This window comes from Ranitomeya variabilis, chromosome 5 (genome assembly GCF_051348905.1).
Source record: "Ranitomeya variabilis isolate aRanVar5 chromosome 5, aRanVar5.hap1, whole genome shotgun sequence".
NCBI classification, from domain to species: domain Eukaryota; kingdom Metazoa; phylum Chordata; class Amphibia; order Anura; family Dendrobatidae; genus Ranitomeya; species Ranitomeya variabilis.
This window is the reverse complement of record NC_135236.1, coordinates 656,480,445-656,502,252: the sequence shown is the minus strand read 5'-3', so window position 1 is coordinate 656,502,252 and position 21,808 is coordinate 656,480,445. Positions and strand designations below refer to the sequence as shown.

General features: G+C 41.7%; 1 protein-coding gene across 2 annotated transcripts; it reads right to left on the bottom strand.

Annotated features, from left to right (window-relative positions):
• Positions 1-606: 606 nt before the first annotated feature.
• RIC8B (RIC8 guanine nucleotide exchange factor B) lies at positions 607-20,769 on the bottom strand. 2 transcript variants are annotated; one of them, XM_077266471.1, is made up of 10 exons: positions 20,470-20,769; positions 14,973-15,020; positions 13,979-14,587; positions 12,532-12,626; positions 8,337-8,487; positions 6,681-6,776; positions 6,301-6,445; positions 6,053-6,197; positions 5,076-5,195; positions 607-857 (listed from the first exon to the last, which is right to left on the bottom strand). In XM_077266471.1, exons 1-10 carry the CDS (start codon positions 20,551-20,553, stop codon positions 746-748), a joined length of 1,605 nt encoding a protein of 534 aa, XP_077122586.1. In that variant the 5' UTR covers positions 20,554-20,769; the 3' UTR covers positions 607-745. The 2 variants fall into 2 exon arrangements, with proteins under 2 accessions (XP_077122586.1, XP_077122588.1); XM_077266473.1 differs by lacking the exon at positions 607-857 and adding an exon at positions 3,766-3,922 and having other exon boundaries at positions 20,470-20,713.
• Positions 20,770-21,808: the final 1,039 nt, after the last annotated feature.

Genomic DNA, 21,808 nt, shown 5'->3' with positions numbered 1-21,808 from the left:
CTGGCCTTTTTTTAGCGGTTAACAAAGAGGAGGAACCAAGGATTCTTGCAGCCAATCCTTTAAGTCTGTGAGTTAAGCCACGCCCCAGAGGAGTCTGACATTGGCTTTCCTACTCTATCCCAATTCTCAACTCGTGCAGGGCGAGTACAGAGAGAGCTGTCGACAGAGCAAGGTTATGAGTTGATAAATGAGGTCCACTCTGCGATGATCTATTGATGGAGACTAGGTGGTCTTTGAATCCTTAGTTCATGCCCCATCCTTGGACTAGGGATGACCCATTTTAGGCTATTCAATTTAACTTCCGTTCTCCTTTTAATACCTATTACAGAGTGAACAAGACAGATTCTCTAGGATCACAAAGGGTTGTTGCCCAGTTTCTTTAAATAACTAGGTGAACTTGGCATTCAGGATTTTCGAGGAAGGGTCAATACCCAGATTTTCAGTGAGGAATGTGAGTTGGTGCCCACCACAATGGCAGCTATAATGGTGGCCATATATTTACAGAAAGGAGAATACTAATACATTACTAAAAGTGATGAACAAAATGGAGAGACTCATTACCTTCCCCCCCCCCCCTCTCTTTTTTTTTTTTTAGGGGGGGGGGGGGGGGGGAGTTCTTTTCCAATAACTCAATATTTTATAAAGTCATCCCACCCCCATTTCTTCAAATGTAGACATATCAAGAGTACAAATAGCAATTTATCACTAAAGGAGGAAAAAAAACAAAAAAACTGCAAGTGAAGATCTAGTCTGAATCTGAACTGGCTTGCTCAACAAATTCTGTGTAGTGTACGGCTTTTTCCAGCGGAGCCATAGTCCCATCAGATCTCACTGCCATCGGTTTAATAATATTTTTCCTGAAAGACAAAGTTAAAAAGATCAATTCAGTACAAGAAAAATTCTGCTGCAGCCATATACAAAAAAAAAAAGTCATACGATGTTTAGTAAATTAAGGGCCACAATGACTGGAGGAAGAATGGGCGCTGCTCAGGCACAGTGGCTAAAAGTAATAGGTATTGAGTCAGGGACAAGATGCGAGTCTATGCAGGGTGTTTTTTGGGAGGGGAAGTAGGTGTATATATACAGTGTGTCTGTTAAGTCATGGCGCACTTCTGACCAGGCACAGGATCTATTTATAATTTACATTTTGGCACCCTTTTACTGGCCCAATCATATCAGACCTGTTCATGAGGAAAGATAAAACACAAACTCAGTTGAAGGAAACTGGCAGCTTAGTGGAGAAAGCCAGTCAGTGATGAGGCTATACGGGATAGCTACCTAAGGAGCCCAAAAAAAAGCCGTGTATGTGTGCTTGACCATTACACCTAATCAAGGCTACAAGGTATTAAAGAAACCTCTGTTTTACAGGGTACAAATTGCAGCTGTTGCACGCTGTCAAAGAGGCAGATAGACCCAATCGATGTACGTTTGCTACAGATATGCTTCATGAGATTAACAATGACGCAATATTTTTGTAGAAGACTGGGTTTAGTGTAATAACAGAGAATCAGACATTATTCACTCTGTTACACCAGAAATCCTGCCCCGTGTGTGGCAAGAACTTCACTATCGTTTGGATGTGTGTAGGGCAACAATTGGAGCCCGCATTGAATAGGTATGAAACTGAGTTTTTCATTTGGAGCAGATTTCACATTTTTAGCTTTTCAGTGACTGGTCAAAAGTGCACCATGACTTTAAGGACACACCATAACTTTTGCACCCATTAAATACAGACTGTATGTTTTCAATTTAACGGCACAAGAGGGGGATTGGATGGGTACAGGGAGCATTCCGCACGCACATCCTCTAGTGGTGCTCGAGACGCAGTCAATTCATAAGGAATTAACCAACCTTTTGTCTGTGCAGGTTTAATTACAGAGCTGACAATCAGTTTAATCCTTTTAAAGTTCCCAAAGGCTCTCCTACATTAATCCAATTATATCTGCCCTGCACGGCTCAGCCTCATTGAAGAATCATTCAATATTGATTTAAAGCCAATAAAGAAGCGCAGGAAATTAATTCTACAACTTCATGGCATCAACCACAAAAGTGCAGCAAGGTCTATATTAGATAAATGGCACTACCAAGTACATGGGAAGACTTGTTCCTTTTATCATGAGGGTAGAGTAGTTTATTTACAATTTTGCATACCTATCAAAGCCAAAAACTGTCCATAGAATTAAACATATCACAGATATACTATAACACCTACTTCACAAATTAGGGGCATAGTTTGTAGTATGAGGGGGTCCTCGATTAGGATCCTTATGGTCAGAGTGGTTATAAAGACACTCTTGAGGACCATTGTTATGCATCCAAACCATTACTTTGAAATGGGCACTGTAAATGCCCAACTTCACCTGCGAGAGTGCTGCAGGCAAATCAAACAGTACCAGATTTCTCCAGAGTCTGTACTGTACAAAGCAGAAGACTCCTTTACAAGCAATGAGGTTAATTTGTCTAAATTTTCTTATGGAAGATCAGCTGTGTATTTTACCAATAGTGTACAAAAAAAAAAAAAAAAAAAAGTTTGATTTCCCACACTATATACAAGACATCAGCACTAGGCTATGCTCAATTAAAGGGTTCGTCTGCACAGAATGATTAGTTTGAATAAAGTACAGACCCTCAGTGCAGCATGGTGGGGCCAACTACTTAAATACACCTGCTTGTTTCCCTACTCCCTGTATCTCAGCCCATCCCTAGCTCAATGAAGTCAGAGCTGACAATGTAAGGGAAGGGGCAGCAATAGAGGGACAACGAGCTATTGGGAAAGTGCACTTAAGTGTGGCCATGTCCTGGTGCAACCTCCTCAAGTAAAACCCACTAGTAAGAGCTCTTACTCAAGTTCTACTCTTTGGACCCAATATATCAATTGTTTCTCAAGTGAATTATTCCATTAGACTGATTATTGGTTTTAGATTCTGTAAACAAAAACCCTGTCGGCACACTTGTGATGCAAGGGAAGATATGGCTGAAATACTTGTTCATAAACAGATGATTTCTTCATTCACCATTTGGAGTTTTTGGTGCACAGGGGCCGGACTGTGCACTGGGTCATCTTCTCCCTGTCAGATTCCCATTCCCTCCATCCGTCCGTGAATGTCCCGTTTCCCCAGTTTGAGATCTCAGCAGTGACATCATTCACAGACTGGAGGGGCCGGGAATGAGACTAGGAGGAGAAGACCTAGTGCACAGTCCAATCCCTATGCACTGAAATCTAATTGTCAGAAAATGTCAAGTGGTGATTATAGGAGAATCTAAAATATCATTTTAATCAGCATTACAGCCATGTCCTTACAAGATTGTGCCGAGAGGTTCTCACTCTTTTTTTTAACAATTTTACTTTTGCAGAGGTTTTAGACAGACGACTGTGCAAGAAACATTTGGAAAATGTCACATTTCACCCCAGTCTCTTAACTCAAGGCAAACTTCTGATTGCAAGTGGAGGTAGGCAGAGTTGAGAACCAATGTGTTTAACCAGTTATGAGTTTAAAGGCGCCAAGAATTAAAAAAAAAAAAAAAAAGTAAGTGCTCACGCAAATGTCCGTGGATCTCTGACCACCATGCACGGACTTGCTGCAGGTCTCCCGACCAGAGAGCGACAGCCTCAGAAACATGAAGCCGACATGTGCCAGTTGGGAGGCCTGCAGCCGGTCTGTGATCGGACCAAAATCTATGGATGTTTGCATGAACCCCAAGACCAACACCTTTAAATATAAAGTGGCGCAAAGCAAACAAAGAAAGTAAATAAAAAATCACACATTGCGAATTGGAACGTTTATTCAAAAGCATGCATGTTATACTATAGTGGCATGATGCCCATGTAGCAAAACAATTTATTCGGTCTAGGTGGCATATCTTGAACCATTCCGGGTACGGCCAGTTTTAATTTTTGTGGCTTCACTCTGTTCCACTGTGCCTACAGGGAAAACGAAGAGTTACAAATAGTGATGAGTGACTGTTTTCAGATAAGGCGTTATCCTCCATGCTCTGGTGCTAACAGTGACTTCGGTGTGCTCAAAATAAATATGTTAGAGTCCCAACATATTAGACACTTAGAACACAAGCATGCTCCAATAACACCTTATCTGAGTACGTTCGCTCACTCACTTCAAATGCTGGTGGTCAGGTTTCTCTACAGATCATCAGCAGGAGAACAATGATCCGCTCACTCAGCAATACCTACTTGTTACAAGGGTCCAAAGCCAAGAACCCCCTTAATGAGCCAACAAGCCTGGAAATGGCCTTTCTATATCATATGTGGGCAAAATTAAAAATTTCCAACTCAAGTCTGTCCACGCCACATTCCTGCATAGACTTACAGGTCTCCCAAGAGCAGCTGTCCATTTACCTCCAGCTTTAATTAGATACGTACCTGACAAATGACTGGCTGGCAGAAAGAAAAAGGTCAGAGATGAAACACAAAGACACCGAAGCGCCTCTTCCCGGCCACAATTAACGACCGTCTGCGGCAAACCGAGAGCCATTCACAAGCCGGAGCCCCGTCCACCATTAATATTTTGTGTTAATTGAAGTCTAAATACCATCAATACTTTCTACTCCTTTTCTATTACATGATTTTGTTTTGTCACCTGCTACAAAGAGCCACAACCGCACTGCCTTAACAATTAGCCTGTAATTATGTGTCTTTAATGAGCGGGGCCGCACAGGCCGCCTGTCCTCCTACTGAATATATCACAGAACTCGGCGATAATTGGACCCGATTCTACCACTGTAGGATTCCAAGGCCCAACAAAGGGTTGGCTGGCAGCGCGAAACCATCGCTAGAAGCCATTGTGGTATATATAAAGCGCACTATTCATGACGGCTCACTTATTAAAGCTATAGGTGGAGGAACAAAGGGCGGCGGGAGGAAGAAAACAACCTGAAGATACACTTCTGCGCAGCTGCGGCGCCGGCCATTCCGTGCACTGCGTTCTAATTTATACACCCGTCTGACTGTCCCAGCTAGGGGTTTGCCATTAAACCCACGTAAATATTGTTAGGCAATCACATTTTGGAAGCCATTGATCCCTTCTAAGTAGACCCCTGGCCGTATGTGGCTTCAGTACCTGGCGAGCTTGTCGAACATATCGACGAGTTTCATTGCCTCTTGTTCTTTCTGCTCCTCCGTCATCTCATCTAGAGGATTTGGCGCTGGTTCTTCGACATGACCCGTTATTAGATTAATGCTGGAAAAATAAAAAAAAAAACAGTATAATTCACATTCCTATAGATGCCTTTTTTTTTTTTTTTTTTCCACAATTCTGACCACTGTCACTTTGAGGTTATAGCTCTGGAACGCTTCAATGTGTCCCACCGATTCTGAGAATGTTTGTGACATCTTGTACTTCATGTTAGTGGTAAAGTTTCTGCGATATAACTTCTGTTTTTCATAAATGCAAGTTGGCAAACTTCAAATTTTTAATTTTTGTACCCTTAAATCAGAGGGTGGTGTGTATAAAAGATAACAGAAAATACCCAAAAGCGACACCATTCTAAAGACTTCACCCCTCAAGGTACTCAAAACCACATTCAAGTTTATTAACCCTTCAGGTGCTTCATGAGAATTAAAGCAATGTGGAAGAAAAAAAAATTTCCACCTTCACAAAAATTATTTTTTTACTTGTGAAAATAAAAATTTTGTTCCAAAGGGTAACAGGAGAAAATGGACCACAACATGTGTTGTGCAATTTCTCCCGAATACGCCGATACTCTGTACATGGGTGAAAGCCACTGTTTGGGTGCATGGCAGGGCTCAGAAGGGAGGGAGCACAGTTTGACTTGATCCAAAATATTGGCTGGAATCAATGGTGATTAACTACTAACCCCTTAACGATCACTGAAACACATTAAAAACGGTGCTAGCTAAGGCTGCCTATTCCTGCATTGCAGCCTTAACAGCAATCGGGAGTAAGGCTATAGAACTCCCCCAGAGTCAGAAAATCTCCAGGGTCTCGGCTACTGGGGGGGTGTGGAGGTGGTATCTGAGCCACCAAACATGATCAGGGCCGGATATATAGTTTGTGCACTTTCCAGTTGTCCTTACTTTGGTTTTGCCTGGAGATATTCTTCGGTGTCTGTATCTTCATCGTCAGAATACCAGCGGTCACCTCTACCACCGGCTAGAAGACCTCTGGCAGCGAGAAGTCCAGCAGCATTTCCATAACCCGTATATTTGAGAAGGTTATCCACTATCAAGACAAAGAAACAAACATTCAGGACCATTTTCTAAGCCGGGGGGGAAAATATTAAAGAGTCCATTAATCCGTAATCCCCTCAGTACTAGTCTATCACCTCTCTCTTTGCAAAGAACAAACAGAAATTCAGCAGCAGCTTGCTTCACCCCTAAATCCACATTGGTCATCAGTCGAACTAACTTGTTCCTTAGGGTGGATCCCACTTCCGGCCGGTTGGAGACGTCCTTCAGTGGTGGGAGAACCTAAGGGAACGTGAAAGTAACAGGTCCATTAATAAAAAAGGAGGGAGATTGGTAGTTGACAAACTAGGAGTAAGGTCCCCCACACATACAAAAACCATTGTTGGGATGAAGTTCAGGTCTTACTGAATTTACACTAACTTTTTTTTCCCCATTTAAGAACCAGAAATTAAAAGGGGCTGGAGAGAATGCAATAATCCACAGTAAAAATAAATAAAGTCATGTTATAAAAAGTTACCACAGCTTTGAGGTACTTCCGTATATTTCTGTGCCCTCTGGAACATTCAGTGAGGAAGGTAAGGACAGGAGTGAGGCCTTCTCTGAAGTCAGATCCCTAAAATAAGATTGAGAGAAACAAAAACAAAACAGATGAAGGTATGATGGTAAAGACAGGACAATTCTTGTTTGTATATTCAGCCAGTTTTAGGATCCTGGATAACTAGTGGGATCTGTCCTCTAGGACCCCGATGACCTTAAAAATGAAGTGTGTGGCACTCTGCTGTCCTGGGGGTACTGCTAAAGAGGTCTAGTCACATGCATACAGAGTGTCCTGGGTACTTGTGAGGAGATCGCACGGTGCCCTCACTTCATTCCCAGGATCAGTGATGGTCCAAGGTGTCAGATTTCTCCACAGATCCTAAAAATATATATAGACATCCAACAGATCAGCACCACTTTAGGAAATGGAAAGGCCTCTTTAAAGGTCATCAACTAGGTCCATCTACAGTTTTCCCCAGAGAAAGACCTGCCTTTTCTAGCAACCTTCTGCTCTAACTGCAAGTCCACAGATCCATTGGCCAAGTTCATGTACCCACGAAACACGTTCTTCCACTGCAAGACCTGGCCTGAACATCAAGTATCCTGACAGTGGTTGGTGCTGTTCTCCTGCTGAAAGAAAGGTCTGTGCATGGAGCAGCCAGAGGTCACTAACTTTGTTGCCTCATTCCTACAGTGGTCATCAAGTTCATGTCAGAAGAACCTGCAGCCAGTCCGGAGACATCCATTTACAACCCCTGATGCATGGTGTTACAGTTCTTGAGATATGACTTCTTCCCTTTACATCAATTTGGCTGACTAGACTTGTGGTTCAAGAGACCACCCGTAGAGAACAGTTGAGGTCTGCACCACTTAAATATTAATCCAATCTTTAGACAAAGAAGAGTGGGCCATCTCTGGAACAAAAGGTGCAAGGGCTACAAGAGGTGTCCCTTCTGTGTAGTCTTTTTGATTTAAGTACATTTCAAAGACTGCAATACCCCAATCCTGCCTCAGTTCAGGGATGATCATGGACTCAAGCGATCGGGGGGGGGGGGGTGTCTTATTAAAAGCACCACTCAAGGTCATCCTAAAAATGGAGTGGTGCATCTAATGTAAGGTGCCCGATGGGGCTGGAGGTCACGTCTCAATGCAAGTCTTTGAGGGACTCGTTCTGGCTCACTTACATTGAAAGCTTGTGACATTACTCCTGACTTCTGTGCAGTCAGAAGTTGTGGTCATGAGATAGCGTGGAACTAAAGCAGTGCAAAAAAAAAAAAAAAGTTAAACCGGAGTATAATATTTAGGTAGATTAGAGGCACCACTCCATTGCTATAATAAAGAAAAAAAAAATTGGGTGAATATTAAACAGTTTTTCATGACATTCCCTTCAAAAGGACAATGCCCCATTTTACCAATTAATGACATAGCAATTCCACAACATTTACTGGAAGTAACAGACCTCGGTTCCTCTCGAGCCATCAGAACCAGACGTATTGACAGTGTGTACAGCAGAATAGTAGACTTCTTTTGACAGATCTAAATCATTAATATTAGAACGGTATATAACATTTCCAAAGATCTAAATCGCTAACAACTAGTGAAATTCGTAGTATTAAGAGACAGCAGATGCGGATACCTTGTCGATTCTCTTCTCCATGAAGTTCAGAATGCAGTGGACGGCCTGCATGTCAGGTTCATCCTTACTAGCAGCCATTTCTGTCATTGTGGAACATGTGAGGGCATCTAGACAGCAAATGGGAACGTTGCTCAACAGATTGATCGTATTGCTGAAAAAAAAAAAAAAAATTATATATGTTTCTAGAACTAATTATAAATGGAAATATAAAATGGGGATTTAAGAGGAAAGACTGATCTAGGTTCCACCAGTGTACTAAAGCCCATGTGTGACGTATGGAGTAGTTTCAAGCACCAAGTTGTCAGACAAAAAACAAAAACACACCAACCACCACCACGTAAAAGCTATTCCACCACAACAAGGTGTACATCAATCGGGACAGTGCCCAACTCTTGTAGATCACCTCGGTGTCAGACTTCTAGATAAGGGCAGCTTTGGATTTGGGTACAAACTGGCATGGCTCCCTATTTTTTTGGGGGGGGGCTGTTCATTTTGTTTACAGGCAGGTGTCTAGAGAGTCGGTAACCAGGTCCTACTGTGCCCCCATCTATTTTTATGTCTGCTAATAGTGAGGTGAACTACAAGAGTTAGGTACACATTGTCGCTATAGGATGACTTTCACATTTATTTTTTTAACCAAGTACCCCATGTTATTTACTTACAATAGGGTATTTGAGCATTTTATTTTTCTCTCAGGTTCTCCATGTTCTTGTAGGTCTGGCTACATGGTCAACCATTTATTTTTAGACGATCGGTCACCAAGCCAAGAGTGACCAATTTTTGTATTTTATTCCCCCCGCTTCCTTAGGTATTCTGCCCAAGGGGGCATGGCTTGCAGGATTCCTTTGAAAGCCAAAACCATAAAAATAGTCAGCAAATAAAAAAACCTTGGGAGCAGAAGGAATAAAAGAGCAAAAGAATGATCACTTGATCTGGTGAAAAGTGGAGATTGTATTGCCTCTAAATGGCTGCCGTCATCACCAGACTGCTGTGGGTCTCAGATGCCGCACCCCTCAGATTAAGAGGTAGTGATGTGACCTGACACTCATCACTTAGAAGAGGGGTCACGGGACTTCACTATATTCTCTCACATAACTGCACCATTTTCACCCAGCCCCAAGGTGTCAGGTTTTTCCTTGAGTTCCCATTCCTTTGTGGTTTTCCTAATAAGCTGGAACCGAAACCCCCTTCCCTGTCACTGACAAATGACATTTTCTGCATGGCTGTACCCAAACAAGTGTTGTTTTTTTTGGTGAGGGCACAGTGTGATCTTTGTCAGGTTCCTGACAGTTTTATTTGTGGCATACAAGTGTGTATAATGTTGTGTACCGGGTGACTCGGCCAGGGAAGACAATCGTTACTGGCATTCCAGAGTCTGTGTATATAATAACATTACTTCTCCATTCTCTCCTCCTGGTCATTAATCACTCTGACATGTCCCCCCCTCCTCCCATGCAGGGGTCTCAGGGACACCTCCGTGTGGGAATGAAGAGGAGTTTACCACAGGATACTCCGCATTTCTGAATATAAGATAGGATGCCAGCGCTAAATGGGAAAGTGACATTTACAGCAATGTTTTTGGCCTCTTGCATATATAAAAAAAATAAATAAATAAAAATTTGAAAATTCAGCAGCAGAAATGGCGATTACGGCAAATCCGCCTTTGTGGATTTGTGATTTTCGTTATTCTGATCTATGGAAGTTTGAGAGGTGTGATAATGAGGAGATAAGTGGTTCCCTCACATGCACTTTGGGGAACCAAGGCGGCCAAAAGGTGCGTCCTCCATATTGTATTATGACTTTTTCAGCCATTAAGGGGTCTATTAGGATCTTTGTGACCATGAAGAAAGAGGACTGAAAAGGACAATGGGTGTGGAGGGATTATTTGGACTGATTAAAGTGCATCAGCAATTCTTTACTCTAAAGGTACCTTCACACTGAACAACTTTCCAACGAGAACGATAGCGATGTTATGTTTGACACTTATTTCGTCGCTGGATCGGTGTGTGTGACACCGATCCAGCGATGTCTTCACTGGTAACCAGGGTAAATATCAGGTTACTAAGCGCAGGGCCGCGCTTAGTAACCCGATATTTACCCTGGTTACCATTGTAAATGTAAGAAAAAAAACAAAAAACCAAACACTACATACTCACCTTCTGATGTCGGTCGCGTCCCCCGGTGTCCGCTTCCCTGCACTGTGTCAGCGCCGGCCGGCTGTAAAGCAGAGCACAGCGGTGACGTCACCGCTGTGCTTTAGGGCCGGCGCTTACAGTGCAGGGAAGCAGAACGCCGGGGGACGCGACAGACACCGGAATGTAAGTATGTAGTGTTTGGGTTTTTTTACTTTTACAATGGTAACCAGGGTAAACATCGGGTTACTAAGCGCGGCCCTGCGCTTAGTAACTCGATGTTTACCCTGGTTACCCGGGGACTTCGGCATCGTTGGTCGCTGGAGAGCTGTCTGTGACAGCTCTCCAGCGACCACACAACGACGAAACAGCGACGCTGCAGCGATCGGCATCGTTGTCTATATCGCTGCAGCGTCGCTTAATGTGACGGTACTTTAAGGTGGCCTTGTGGATGACAGTCAATGGATGTCACGCAGCTGATACAGACAGGAAAATAGCCTGTGATATTTTGAAAAAAAAAAAAAAAAAAAAAACACTGAGCAAGATAAATTTTGAAGGTTTTAAACAAGAGTTCGGCTCCTCAAGTACAGAAGCATTGTCGTATAGCACCAGTGGTAAAATGGTCATGGTATTAAGTCTTTAGGGGATTAACCCCTTCAAGTCGCAGCCTTTTTAGTTTTTGCATTTTCGTTTTTCACTTCCCTCCTTCCCAGAGCCATAACTTTTTTATATTTCCGTCAATTTGGCCATGTGAGGGCTTATTTTTTGTGTGCCGAGCTGATGTTTTTAATGATACCATTTCGGCGCAGATACGTTCTTTTGATCGCCCGTTATTGCATTTTAATGCAATGTCGCGGCGACCAAAAAAAAAAAAAAAAAAAAAAAAAGGGAATTCTGGCGTTTTGGATTTTTCTCGCTACGCTGTTTAGCAATCAGGTTAATGCTTTTTTTTTTTAGTTGATAGATCGGGCGATTCTGAACGCGGCGATACCAAATATGTGTACGTTTGATTTTTATTGTTTTATTTAGGATGGGGCGAGAGGGGGGTGATTTAAACTTTATATTTTTTATATTTTCATATTTTCAAAAACTTTTTTTTACTTGTGCCATGCTTCAATAGCCTCCATGGGAGGCTAGAAGCTGGCACAACTTGATCAGCTCAGCTACATAGCAGTGATCATCAGATTGCTGCTATGTAGCTGAAATGCAGGTGTGCTGTGAGCGCCGACCACAGGGGGGGGGGGGGTGCTCACAGCAGGCCGGCATCAGTAACCATAGAGGTCTCAAGGACCTCTATGGTTACTGTCCTGACACATCGCCGACCCCTGATCATGTGACGGGGGTCGGCGATGACGTTATTTCCGGCGGCCGGATGCGGTAGTTAAATGCCGCTGTCTGCGTTTGACAGCGGCATTTAACAGGTGAATAGCGATTTCACCCGCTGCTACTGCGCGCACATGTCAGCTGTACAAAACAGCTGACATGTCGCGACTTTGATGCGGGCTCAGCGCCAGAGCCCACATCAAAGGGGGATTCACGGCATGCGCAGTACATGTACGGCACATGTCGTGAAAGGGTTAAGCAAAATACAAAAAATAAGTATAAAAAATAAAATAGGTGTCATACAAAAACAAACACTCGAATGGCTAGATCAGTGAGAAAATAAAAATGTGATGGCTCTAGGAAGGAAGAAAAAAAACAAACAAAAAAAACAAAAATGCAGAAGGGCTCAAACCCCTACCCACAACCCCAATGCACGAAAAGAATATTAAAACTTGTAATGTGAATTAAACAAGAACCAGGCTGCAGATTTGTTCCATACAGGCATCTATTAAATCAGTATAACAGCGCCATTATGGCCATACGTTTACTTTAACATTCTAAATATGTATAGACAGGTTCCCTTTGAGGGGTTAGTTGGAGGAGAAGTGCACAAGATATGGCAAGTATTTAAAGGTCCATTAATGGCAGCCCCTCACTTCACCAATTTACTTCTGGATTGGGAAATGAGCGAGCTCAGGCTTTTTTTGTTAATCCAGCATTGACAAACAATTCACACCAACCTATGCAGCTCCTCAGTCTTCAGTTCAGATGGACCCCGGGAAAGTAAAATATGGCGCAAAATGGAAGCCAGGAGACGGAATTGATGAGCTTCAACCTGTAACAAAGTGGGGAAAGAGGGAAAAAAAAAAAAAAAAAAAAATTATATATATATATATATATATATATATATATATATATATATATATATATATATATATATAAAAAAAAAATGATATGAATTATTTTCATCATGGCAAAACACTGAAAAGCATTAATTATGTATCACTAAAAACAGGAATCTGAACATGAGATGTGCCGCAGACTGCCATTGTTATGTAATGCTAGGCTGGGGTACAGAATGGTCATAGCAATGACTTCCCTGACTCCATAACAGGAAGAACGAGGGGGAAAAAAACCAAACAAAAATAAAAACAAACCCCACTCCAAACAAAAGTGTTATCCACTAAATAGGGTCTAGTAAAATACTTGTTCATTGCCATTTTCTCCAGTTTTCAGCGCCACTCAGCTCCTCTTCAGATTCATTCGACTTCAAAAAGTCTAGCCAGATGACAGTCGTTTGTGCCCCCCAAAAAATAGCTTTTTCAATGCAAGTCTATGAAGAATTGTTCTGAGGGTCCATAACCTCACATGGATGGAAGTAGCACAGACTTGCACAACCATCTTGGCATAGAAGAGGAGCAACGCTGCAAACTGGCAATATTCTACTACAACTATATTAGACCTTTTAGAAAGGGTCGGGGGTAAAAAAAAAAGTTTGTCAGGAGTGCCACTTCAGAGCCAAAGACCAAACCCCCACTCATTGTAATTTGTCTCAGCTGCTAGAGATAGGTTAACCTTGGCAGCCAGTTGGAAAACAAGAAGACATATTGGCCAGCACTTAGGAATTTTTGTGCTGAAATGGTGGCAGTTTTGTAAGCAGGACTGTGGAGTCGGAGGCCATTTTGGTGGAGATGGAGTCGGTGTCATGGAAATTGAGGAGTCGGAGGTTTGGCTTACCGACTCCACAGCCCTGTTTGTAAGCCATCAGACGTATTTATGACAGTGACAAGTCTGTACTCCGGCACGCTTCTGCCTCACTGTGAATCCAAGCGATCCCATATATCCCTTGGACAGACAGATCTCAGTGCTGTGTATACCGTGCAGGTGGGGCGCACCTACGTATAAATTCGAGTGCTGTTGTAGGATAAGCCATCATCTAATGAACATGTAGAGACCTTTTTAGTCTTCAAGAATAGGATGGCTGTAGCTAGACGTAAAGGCCTTTTCCCCCAGGACACTTATATAGGAGGTTGGCACTCAATAGATTCGACAATTTTGGTGCAGCAAGACTTCATGTAGTAGCCATGAGTGGTACTGCAAAGGCGAATACAGGAGCGCATCTGCAGTATGGTGTGATCTCCTTTATCAGCAGCTAATTAGAGGTGCAAGAATGAAGCCATACAGTACCTCGCTGTGGACGGTATAGCTGTCCAGCGTCACATTAAACAGCGCTTTCAAAGCCTCTATGGTGCAGTCCGTCTCCTGCAGAGGGATCGCAGGGGCATTTTCTTTAGTTATTGTCTGATACTTCTTGGCCCATTGAATATTCAGAACACTTTCCATGGTCTTTGTCAGTAGGAGCAGCCCTTGAAGTTCGTGTTTTAACTTGGGCCTAATGTCCGTATGCAAAATCGTAAGCAGAAAGAGCAACCGTAGATCGAAGCAGCGGATGTTGATGACCAGACTATGGTCCATGCATATCTCCAACACGTTGCAAAGCCCACTAACGAAGTTTAATTCCAGACTCAGCTTTTGTGCAACGGGACTATTGAAGACGATATTGCACAGACACTTCAATGCCTCCACAATGACCGGGAAGTCAGCAGCATCTCCCAAAGCTTTGGTTTCGGGATCCAGCTTTGCCTTTTTCATTAGGATTTCCATATTTTGCTTTGTGGTCACTGGAGCCAAGATAACTTTGTCTCTGGAGAGGATGCGGAGAGCTTCCAAACACTTCACCTGGCAGGATATACTGGCTCCTTTATCCAGGACTACAAAAATAGATTCACAAAGTTTCTGCAAGAGGAAAAAGAAAAAATAAAATTTTAAAAATTTGAGATATTCCCCATCCTATAATTTTCTACTGCAGGTCTTGACTACAAAACCAGGACCAATCAAAAAGAAAAAAAAAAAAACAAAAACATATTGGTCCAGTCTTACTCAACCGGGAAGGATGAGGTGTCTGGGCCACCATGTATGACACTACCATTTCTACAGGAGCAAGAGAATCATGAGGCTAGGCCATGTTAAAGTAGGGGACTCCCCATTTAAAATTCTAATACCTCTAATGCAGATGCACAGCATACTGCAATTCTGAAAGATGCGTAGAAAAACCCGTAAAAGTGGAACAGTTTTTACAAACATGCCAAGGAGCGACACTGTTCTAGCAATAAATACTCACCATTCTATGTTCTTCATAGGTAGGATCAAACTCAAATGTGGCGAGATTCTATGAAGACAGAAAATGGAGTAGATTAATATATAATATTTTTTATTATGTTTTTCCAGGAAGAATAAAGGAGAATTTTATTAGGAATAAAAATGTTTCCTCTATATATCAGACATGTCAGAAGAGTGGACAGGCCGTCATTACAGTTACTCTGATTTCCAGTCCATCAATTACTCATGATAATACTTCATAGGTTTCTGTGACCGAGTCTCCCTTTTTAAACTGTAAACGTCCAGACATGAATATATCCAATAAATGGGACTAAACCCTTGATTCTATATTCTTGCTATAAAGCAAGTAGGATTTGTACATGATCTCAGAATGGGTTTTATGTCTTTTTACCACATTCTTAACTAAGGGAATTTAGACTAGATGCAGTTACTTCAAATCATCCCTTTTGCAGTGACAACGGTTGTCCATTTCATACCCTATACAGCGGTGCTGTCTGACCTGAGGGGTGCAGCGAGCCCCCCCACAGATTTGGGCCATAGGCTGGGACCCAGCAGCTAGACAGAATATTTTAGGATCAATCTGCAGGCACACCAAGGCCCCACTCCCCCAACCATGTAGGAAAACTATAACGACTGAAGCCATGATACTGCCCATAGCAACCAGACAGCGGCCATTTTAGAAGCAAAGACTAGAAAATGTAAACAAAGCAGGGGGGCAGAGAAGCTAGCCTGTATTATGGCATCTCTGAGGTGATGTCAACTACTTGTCTGAAAGGCCACCAGTGAAAAAACACACCAAATAAGTGGAAGGAAAAAAAAATAAAAAAAAAAATAGTGAACTGGGCCTAAAGCAAGCGTGAAGGGATAAGAAGGTTTTAGGTATTTTGGACTTTGGTGTAGGGGCACCATACAAATGAGCGAGCGGCAGGCGAGCGGCAGGCTAGTGAGCGAGTGAAAGAGCAGAGGCCTAGCGGCGGTGGGCCCTGCACACCTATCCAGTTGTAATAACTAGCACAGGTACACAAGATACCCATCACTCGCACCCATGAGCCCACTGATGTCAGCAGACATGACTTCACCTCCCAAACAACCCAGCACTTAGACCCAAGTAGTAAGAACCATGTCAGCCACAGAAAACTACAAACACACGCTGTGGCCCCAGTCACATGCTCTATTGGTTACCATTTTAAAGAGGTAAAATTCCAATACAGTCATGTAAAAAAAAAAAAAAAAATTTATAATATATATATATATATAATTTTTTTACCCCTCCCCCTTTAAAACTAGAAAGCCAAAAAAGAGCTAAATCCAAGTGCCAAGCTTAAGCATATTCTGCTGCCAAGTTCTCATAGAGAATGAAAGTGGATTCCAAAATCCTGTTTACTTATTTATACAGAGGAGTCCTCCCCGCAGGGCGCACTGTATATTCCAGCCACACATTTCACATCCTCCTGAAATATTCATCACCTGTTCATTTAGATTGACCAGTATTTTTTTTTCCCTCTTTTTAAAGCCTGGAAAATGCAGCTAAATGAATACTAAAACCCATTAATAAATAAAAGTATTATGGAAATAGGTATTCAGGATACAAAGTGGCAGCTTCTCACAGTGTAGGCTGGGCTTGCAAAGATCACAAAGTACGTCATCTGGCACAGATCAAACACTTCCTCTATGCAAACGTCGCACTGACGTCTGTAGAATTAATCCACAAGCAGAATCATTGTCGATCAATAATAAAAGTGCCCAAACTAAACCTGTTGTATCAGGGAGGGGGTTGTCTAACAGCATTTTAAAGAGGTACTGACGTCTGTAAGAGAATGTGTTGCCAGCTAATCTGAGAGCAGGAAAATGTAGAAAAAGGGACCCAGATTACAGTGATGTGTGAGTTAATGGGCTGCTTGCTGTAGTTTTAATGAAAAGCAGGCACTGTATAATGGCACCCCCATATTTTGCCTGTGCACAGTGTACACTAAGCTGCCAATCAGTGGAATGGGCAGGATTAAATAGGGCTCTACAATCTGCAGCTCAGTAAGTGACATACAGTAATCAGGGTTTATCCCCTTCATCATTCTGGGTGACCAAAAACCTGGTAACAAATTCCCTTTAAATACAAAAAAAATAAAATTAAATAAAAAAAAATTCCATCACTAAAATATGAGGGTTCAGTTTCTGGATCCCTCACAGTCCCCTGATCTGAACATCATTGAAAATCGGTGTCTAGACCTCAAAATAGAGCATGCAAGACGACCCGGAATCTCACAGAACTGGAAGAATTGTCGAATGTAAAGTGAAACCGTGCTTGGCAGATACATCACATAACTTGTCCATGTAACCAATGCAGAAAATATTCAAATATTTGAGTGTGAACTGTTATTAGGCACGTCAGGTAGTAGGCGTTGGTTTTTCAGGATGCTATGCTAAAACTTAAATTTTAGTTGTCGTGTAGCACAACCTACAAATTTTAATTTGCACTTAATAAAACATTTGGACATATTTTACAAGGGTGTAAGCCATATGTTAAAAATCTCATGGACGACAACCAATTTGTTTTTAATTAAAAGGAAACTATCACTTGAGAAAAAAAAAAAAAAAAAAGGAAAAAGTGCAGGCACCAGGTGGGTTCAGAATGCTATTAACCCCATATTGGCAGAAAAGTAAATCATCATTATTTATTTTCAAGTGACAGGTTCCCTTTAAAATGTTTGGTTCCATTTAAAATACTAGGAGAAAATATTGCCCAGAGAAACAGCACATTTGGAGACAACCCGACACCCATTGGTAGTAATTTTCGGTTTTCACCCTCCTCCAAAACTGCAAGATTTTTTTTTTTTTTTTTTTTTTTTTTTTTTTAAATAATTAATTTTCTGAAATTGATTACTATATTGCAATACCAAAGTCAGCAAATTTTTATTGGTTGTAGTTTTGATATTTGTGTCAGAATTTATAGATTTATTTGGCGTTACTTTGTTTGTGGTGTTGAGCATCTTTGTTTTGTTGGAACCTCTACAGCTTAAAGGGGTTGTCCAGTCTAGAAAAACAAAACTGCAAACTGACTGCAGACTCTCAAATCCTCGCAGTGGTGCCTGGGCCAGGAATGTCAGTTACACGATATGCATACTCCCAGGAAGAATCTGTCCAGTACTTGCACTGGAGGATTCACAAATCTGCAGTCACAGTCATTCTAGACCAGACAACCCCTTTAAATCTCTGTTCTATTTGTTGAACATCCCTATGGAAATCTTCTGGATTGCAACTGTGTCCAGTTCATGTGATCTCTCCTACTGGTATAGCCTGCATGGTGTGTTTAGGGTGATTGCCATCCGCATTCAATATCACGTTTACTGTGGTGGAAGAGGCAACCGATGCATTATTAGTTGTAAATCCAAAAATTCAATGGAGCGATGTTCATAGTTGTAAAATGAAGGTTAAACGGGATTGAGATTTAGATAGTCAATGAAAGACTACACAACAGATACATCAGATTGATAAACCATGAAAAGGTCGTCTATGTACCTGCGACACCTGGTAAGGACCAGACTCCACGGCACCTCTAAACTACGCCACCATGCAAATGGGAAGGAACACTTAGAACTCTTGAGTGTCAAAGAAAGTCAGGAACTTTTGCCAACCATGTCTGGACTGGTGGACAGGAGAGGCGGCTATACAGGATCATGCAATTGCATAGACACATGTAGCAGCATTCCAGGAGCAGGGAATGATGGCAATATATCTGCATAGCTAATGGTTTGTAGGAAATTATCCCAAAGGAGGGAAATCAATAATGACAAGTACAACCAGCACCATGTGGTGCTTTTTAAAAAAAAACAAAACAGGCCCAGGACAATTATATGGCTGAAACCAACTCAACATCCAGTTGTACACTTCAGAGCTGCAATCACAATTCTGCCAGTTTCCTTGCAGCTAAACCAACAGCTTAGTTAACCTCCCATAATGCAAGTGTGTGGGGGGGGGGGGTAGGGATACCCAAATATGACAAGACTCCACTGCCTTTAACAAAATGATGGATGGATTTTCAGTAGCCACGAAGACTACTACAAGTAACACCCTACTCTAGAGGATTGGGAATGTGGACCTGTTTTTTTTTTCCCCCTCATTGGCCCAAGATGGGGGCTACTGGTAAAAAGTACTAACTTAGATGCTGTCGGTACCAGAAGTTTGGGTCACTGCGAAAATTGTCCAGCTAATTACATTTTTATCCAGGGCGTGAAATTTATTTTAGAACTGCACTTGTATGTGAATACTTTAAGGCAAGTCAGTCCCTTCCTGGAAATTGGATCCTTCACCTTAGTAATAATACATGAATGTAAGGAGATACCCGCCAGGAAAGAACAACTGGCTCTATTGTCAGCGGTATACAAGAAAAACCCATAAACGCAAACAGTACATTAAACCTAACCTTTCCAGGTTATGCCCAGATTTATTAATCGAAGAAAGAAAAAAAAAAAAAAAAAAAAAAAACCACACATCATACAAGCCCCTGATCAATACTTCTGGTGGCAGTCATCTACCAGAAAGATCAGACATGTTGATATTCAACATGCCCAATCTTTGCTTTCCTTAACCTTTATGAAATGTCTTTTTAGCGTTGGAGTGATTATTGAATATGCTAAAATTATATATATATATATATATATATATATATATATATATATATATATATATATATATATATATATATATATATATATATATATATATACACATACACATACACACACACACACTTTTGGGGGGTTCCATATTTTCCCCCCCACATTTTTTGCTGGCCCTAAACCAATAACAGAACACAGATGTGAACAGCATCCAAGATAAGTCGCTGTTACGCACGCATATGTCATTATGATGCTACGAGCTCAGGTCGGCTCAGGACACCCAGTCAGTCAGGCCAGGACAGACTAGTGTGAACGCAGCCAAGATCAGAGACTTTTCTGATCCGGGCAGATGGTGCAGGTGTGTTTCTGCTGAAACCCACCCGTCTGCACACCAGTTCTTGGTATTGGAGGCAGGAATTGCATCATATAAACAATTGAAGGGGCAAAAAGGACACAGCAGTGACATCCAATACAACCCCCTCCGGACAAGGACCCCCTCCAATTTCACAACTAGGGTCTTGGGTTCAAATCCCACCTGAGACTGGGTTGCACCCCTCCCCCACACCACCTTGCAGTTTATCCCCCTCCCCCCATTATAAGAGAATGGCATCCCTGTGTATAATACGCACATGACATTACAAGCCCCATCATCCTGTACAGCACCACAGTATATGGCGGTGCTACAGAAACAGGAAATATACAGGTAGGTGCACGTCTGCTGCTGGTAAAGCACTGGGAATTAGGTAGTGGCTCTGGAAATGAAGCCATTATGTTGTTAGCACTTGGCAGGGCCCACCCTGAGGCCCAGAGACCCCTCTGCAGCCCTGCACACTGTATATACCATGTCATGGCTGCACACTACACAATGCAAGCTATTGCACTCACCAGCGCATTGAACTCCCTCAGGGCAGCTTCAGTCTCAGCATCGCTCCCCGGCCTGATTCTCGTCAGCAGCACGTCCATGTCCATCTCCGAGCAGAAGCTAAAGCAAACTACGGTTAAGGCTGCAAGCGAAAAACCCTTTCTTCCCTCTTCCTTTTACATACTCATTTGCGCCTGCGCGCTGGCCAGCCCTCGTTTACTGCCGCTCACGGTTCTACCTAGTTCGCTTACGTACAAGGCGGACTGCGCAGGCGCAAGCCAAGATGATCATTCATAGTACGGAGCTCAGCCTAACCTGCTGCCTGGATCCAACCAGCTGTCTCTTGATACTTGCAATGAGCGCAAGCGTTTAGGAACGCGCATGCGTTGAACCAGTGTTGTAGTGTTTGGATTGCTGAAGGCAAATTTTGTTTTTTAAATTCTTTTCCATTTGATGCCAGTAATGGATGCAATGGATGGGGGAAGGGTAAGGGTACAAAAAGTATTTTAGAAGCTATTTATTTTTACCATATTTAAAGGAATTGCCCATTTTTTATAAGCTATTTAATGTTACCATATTTAAAGGAATTGTCCATTTTTTATAAGTATTTATTTTTACCATAGTTAAAGGAATTGTCCATTTTTTATAAGCTAATGTTCCCATATTTAAAGGAATTGTCCATTTTCATAAGCTATTTACTTTTACCATATTTAAAGGAATTGTCCATTTTTTATAAGCTATTTATTTTTACCATATTTAAAAGAATTGTCCATTTTTTATAAGCTATTTAATGTTACCATATTTAAAGGAATTGACCATTTTTTATAAGTATTTTTACCATATTTAAAGGAATTGTCCATTTTTCCTAAACTATTTTTACCATATTTAAAGGATTTGTCCATTTTCATAAGCTATTTACTTTTACCATATTTAAAGGAATTGTCCATTTTTTATAAGCAATTTAGTTTAACATATTTAAAGGAATTTTCCATTTTTAGAAGCTATTTATTTTTACCATATTTAAAGGAATTGTCCATTTTTTATAAACTATTTATTGTTACCATATTTAAAGGAATTGTCCATTTTTTTATAATATCCATTTTGATCAGAATTTGACATTGGATTCACCAGATTGATATTTGGACAACTACGTGAGGGTTGGAAAGAGTTAGTGTGTCAGGCCCCGGACGTACTGCATCATGAACAGTACAGATGATGCTTATTTTTTAACCTGGTGTAAACGCCGCTGTTCTCCTGAATCCAATGTTGTTTTTCTTTTGTTCCTGCTCCTCTCCATTCCTAAGATATGGCCACATCTTCCCTGTGTATAGATCTAAGCCTTGGTTATCCCAAGTGGGCGTG

Coding starts and splice junctions, on each gene's coding strand:
- RIC8B (XM_077266471.1), bottom strand. CDS start 20,553: ATGGACATGGACGTGCTGCTGACGAGAATCAGGCCGGGGAGCGATGCT. Junction 15,021..20,469: donor TGAGGGAGTTCAATGCGCTG/GTGAGTGCAATA, acceptor CTGTCTTCATAG/AATCTCGCCACATTTGAGTT. Junction 5,196..6,052: donor TATCTCCAGGCAAAACCAAA/GTAAGGACAACT, acceptor TTATTTTTCCAG/CATTAATCTAATAACGGGTC.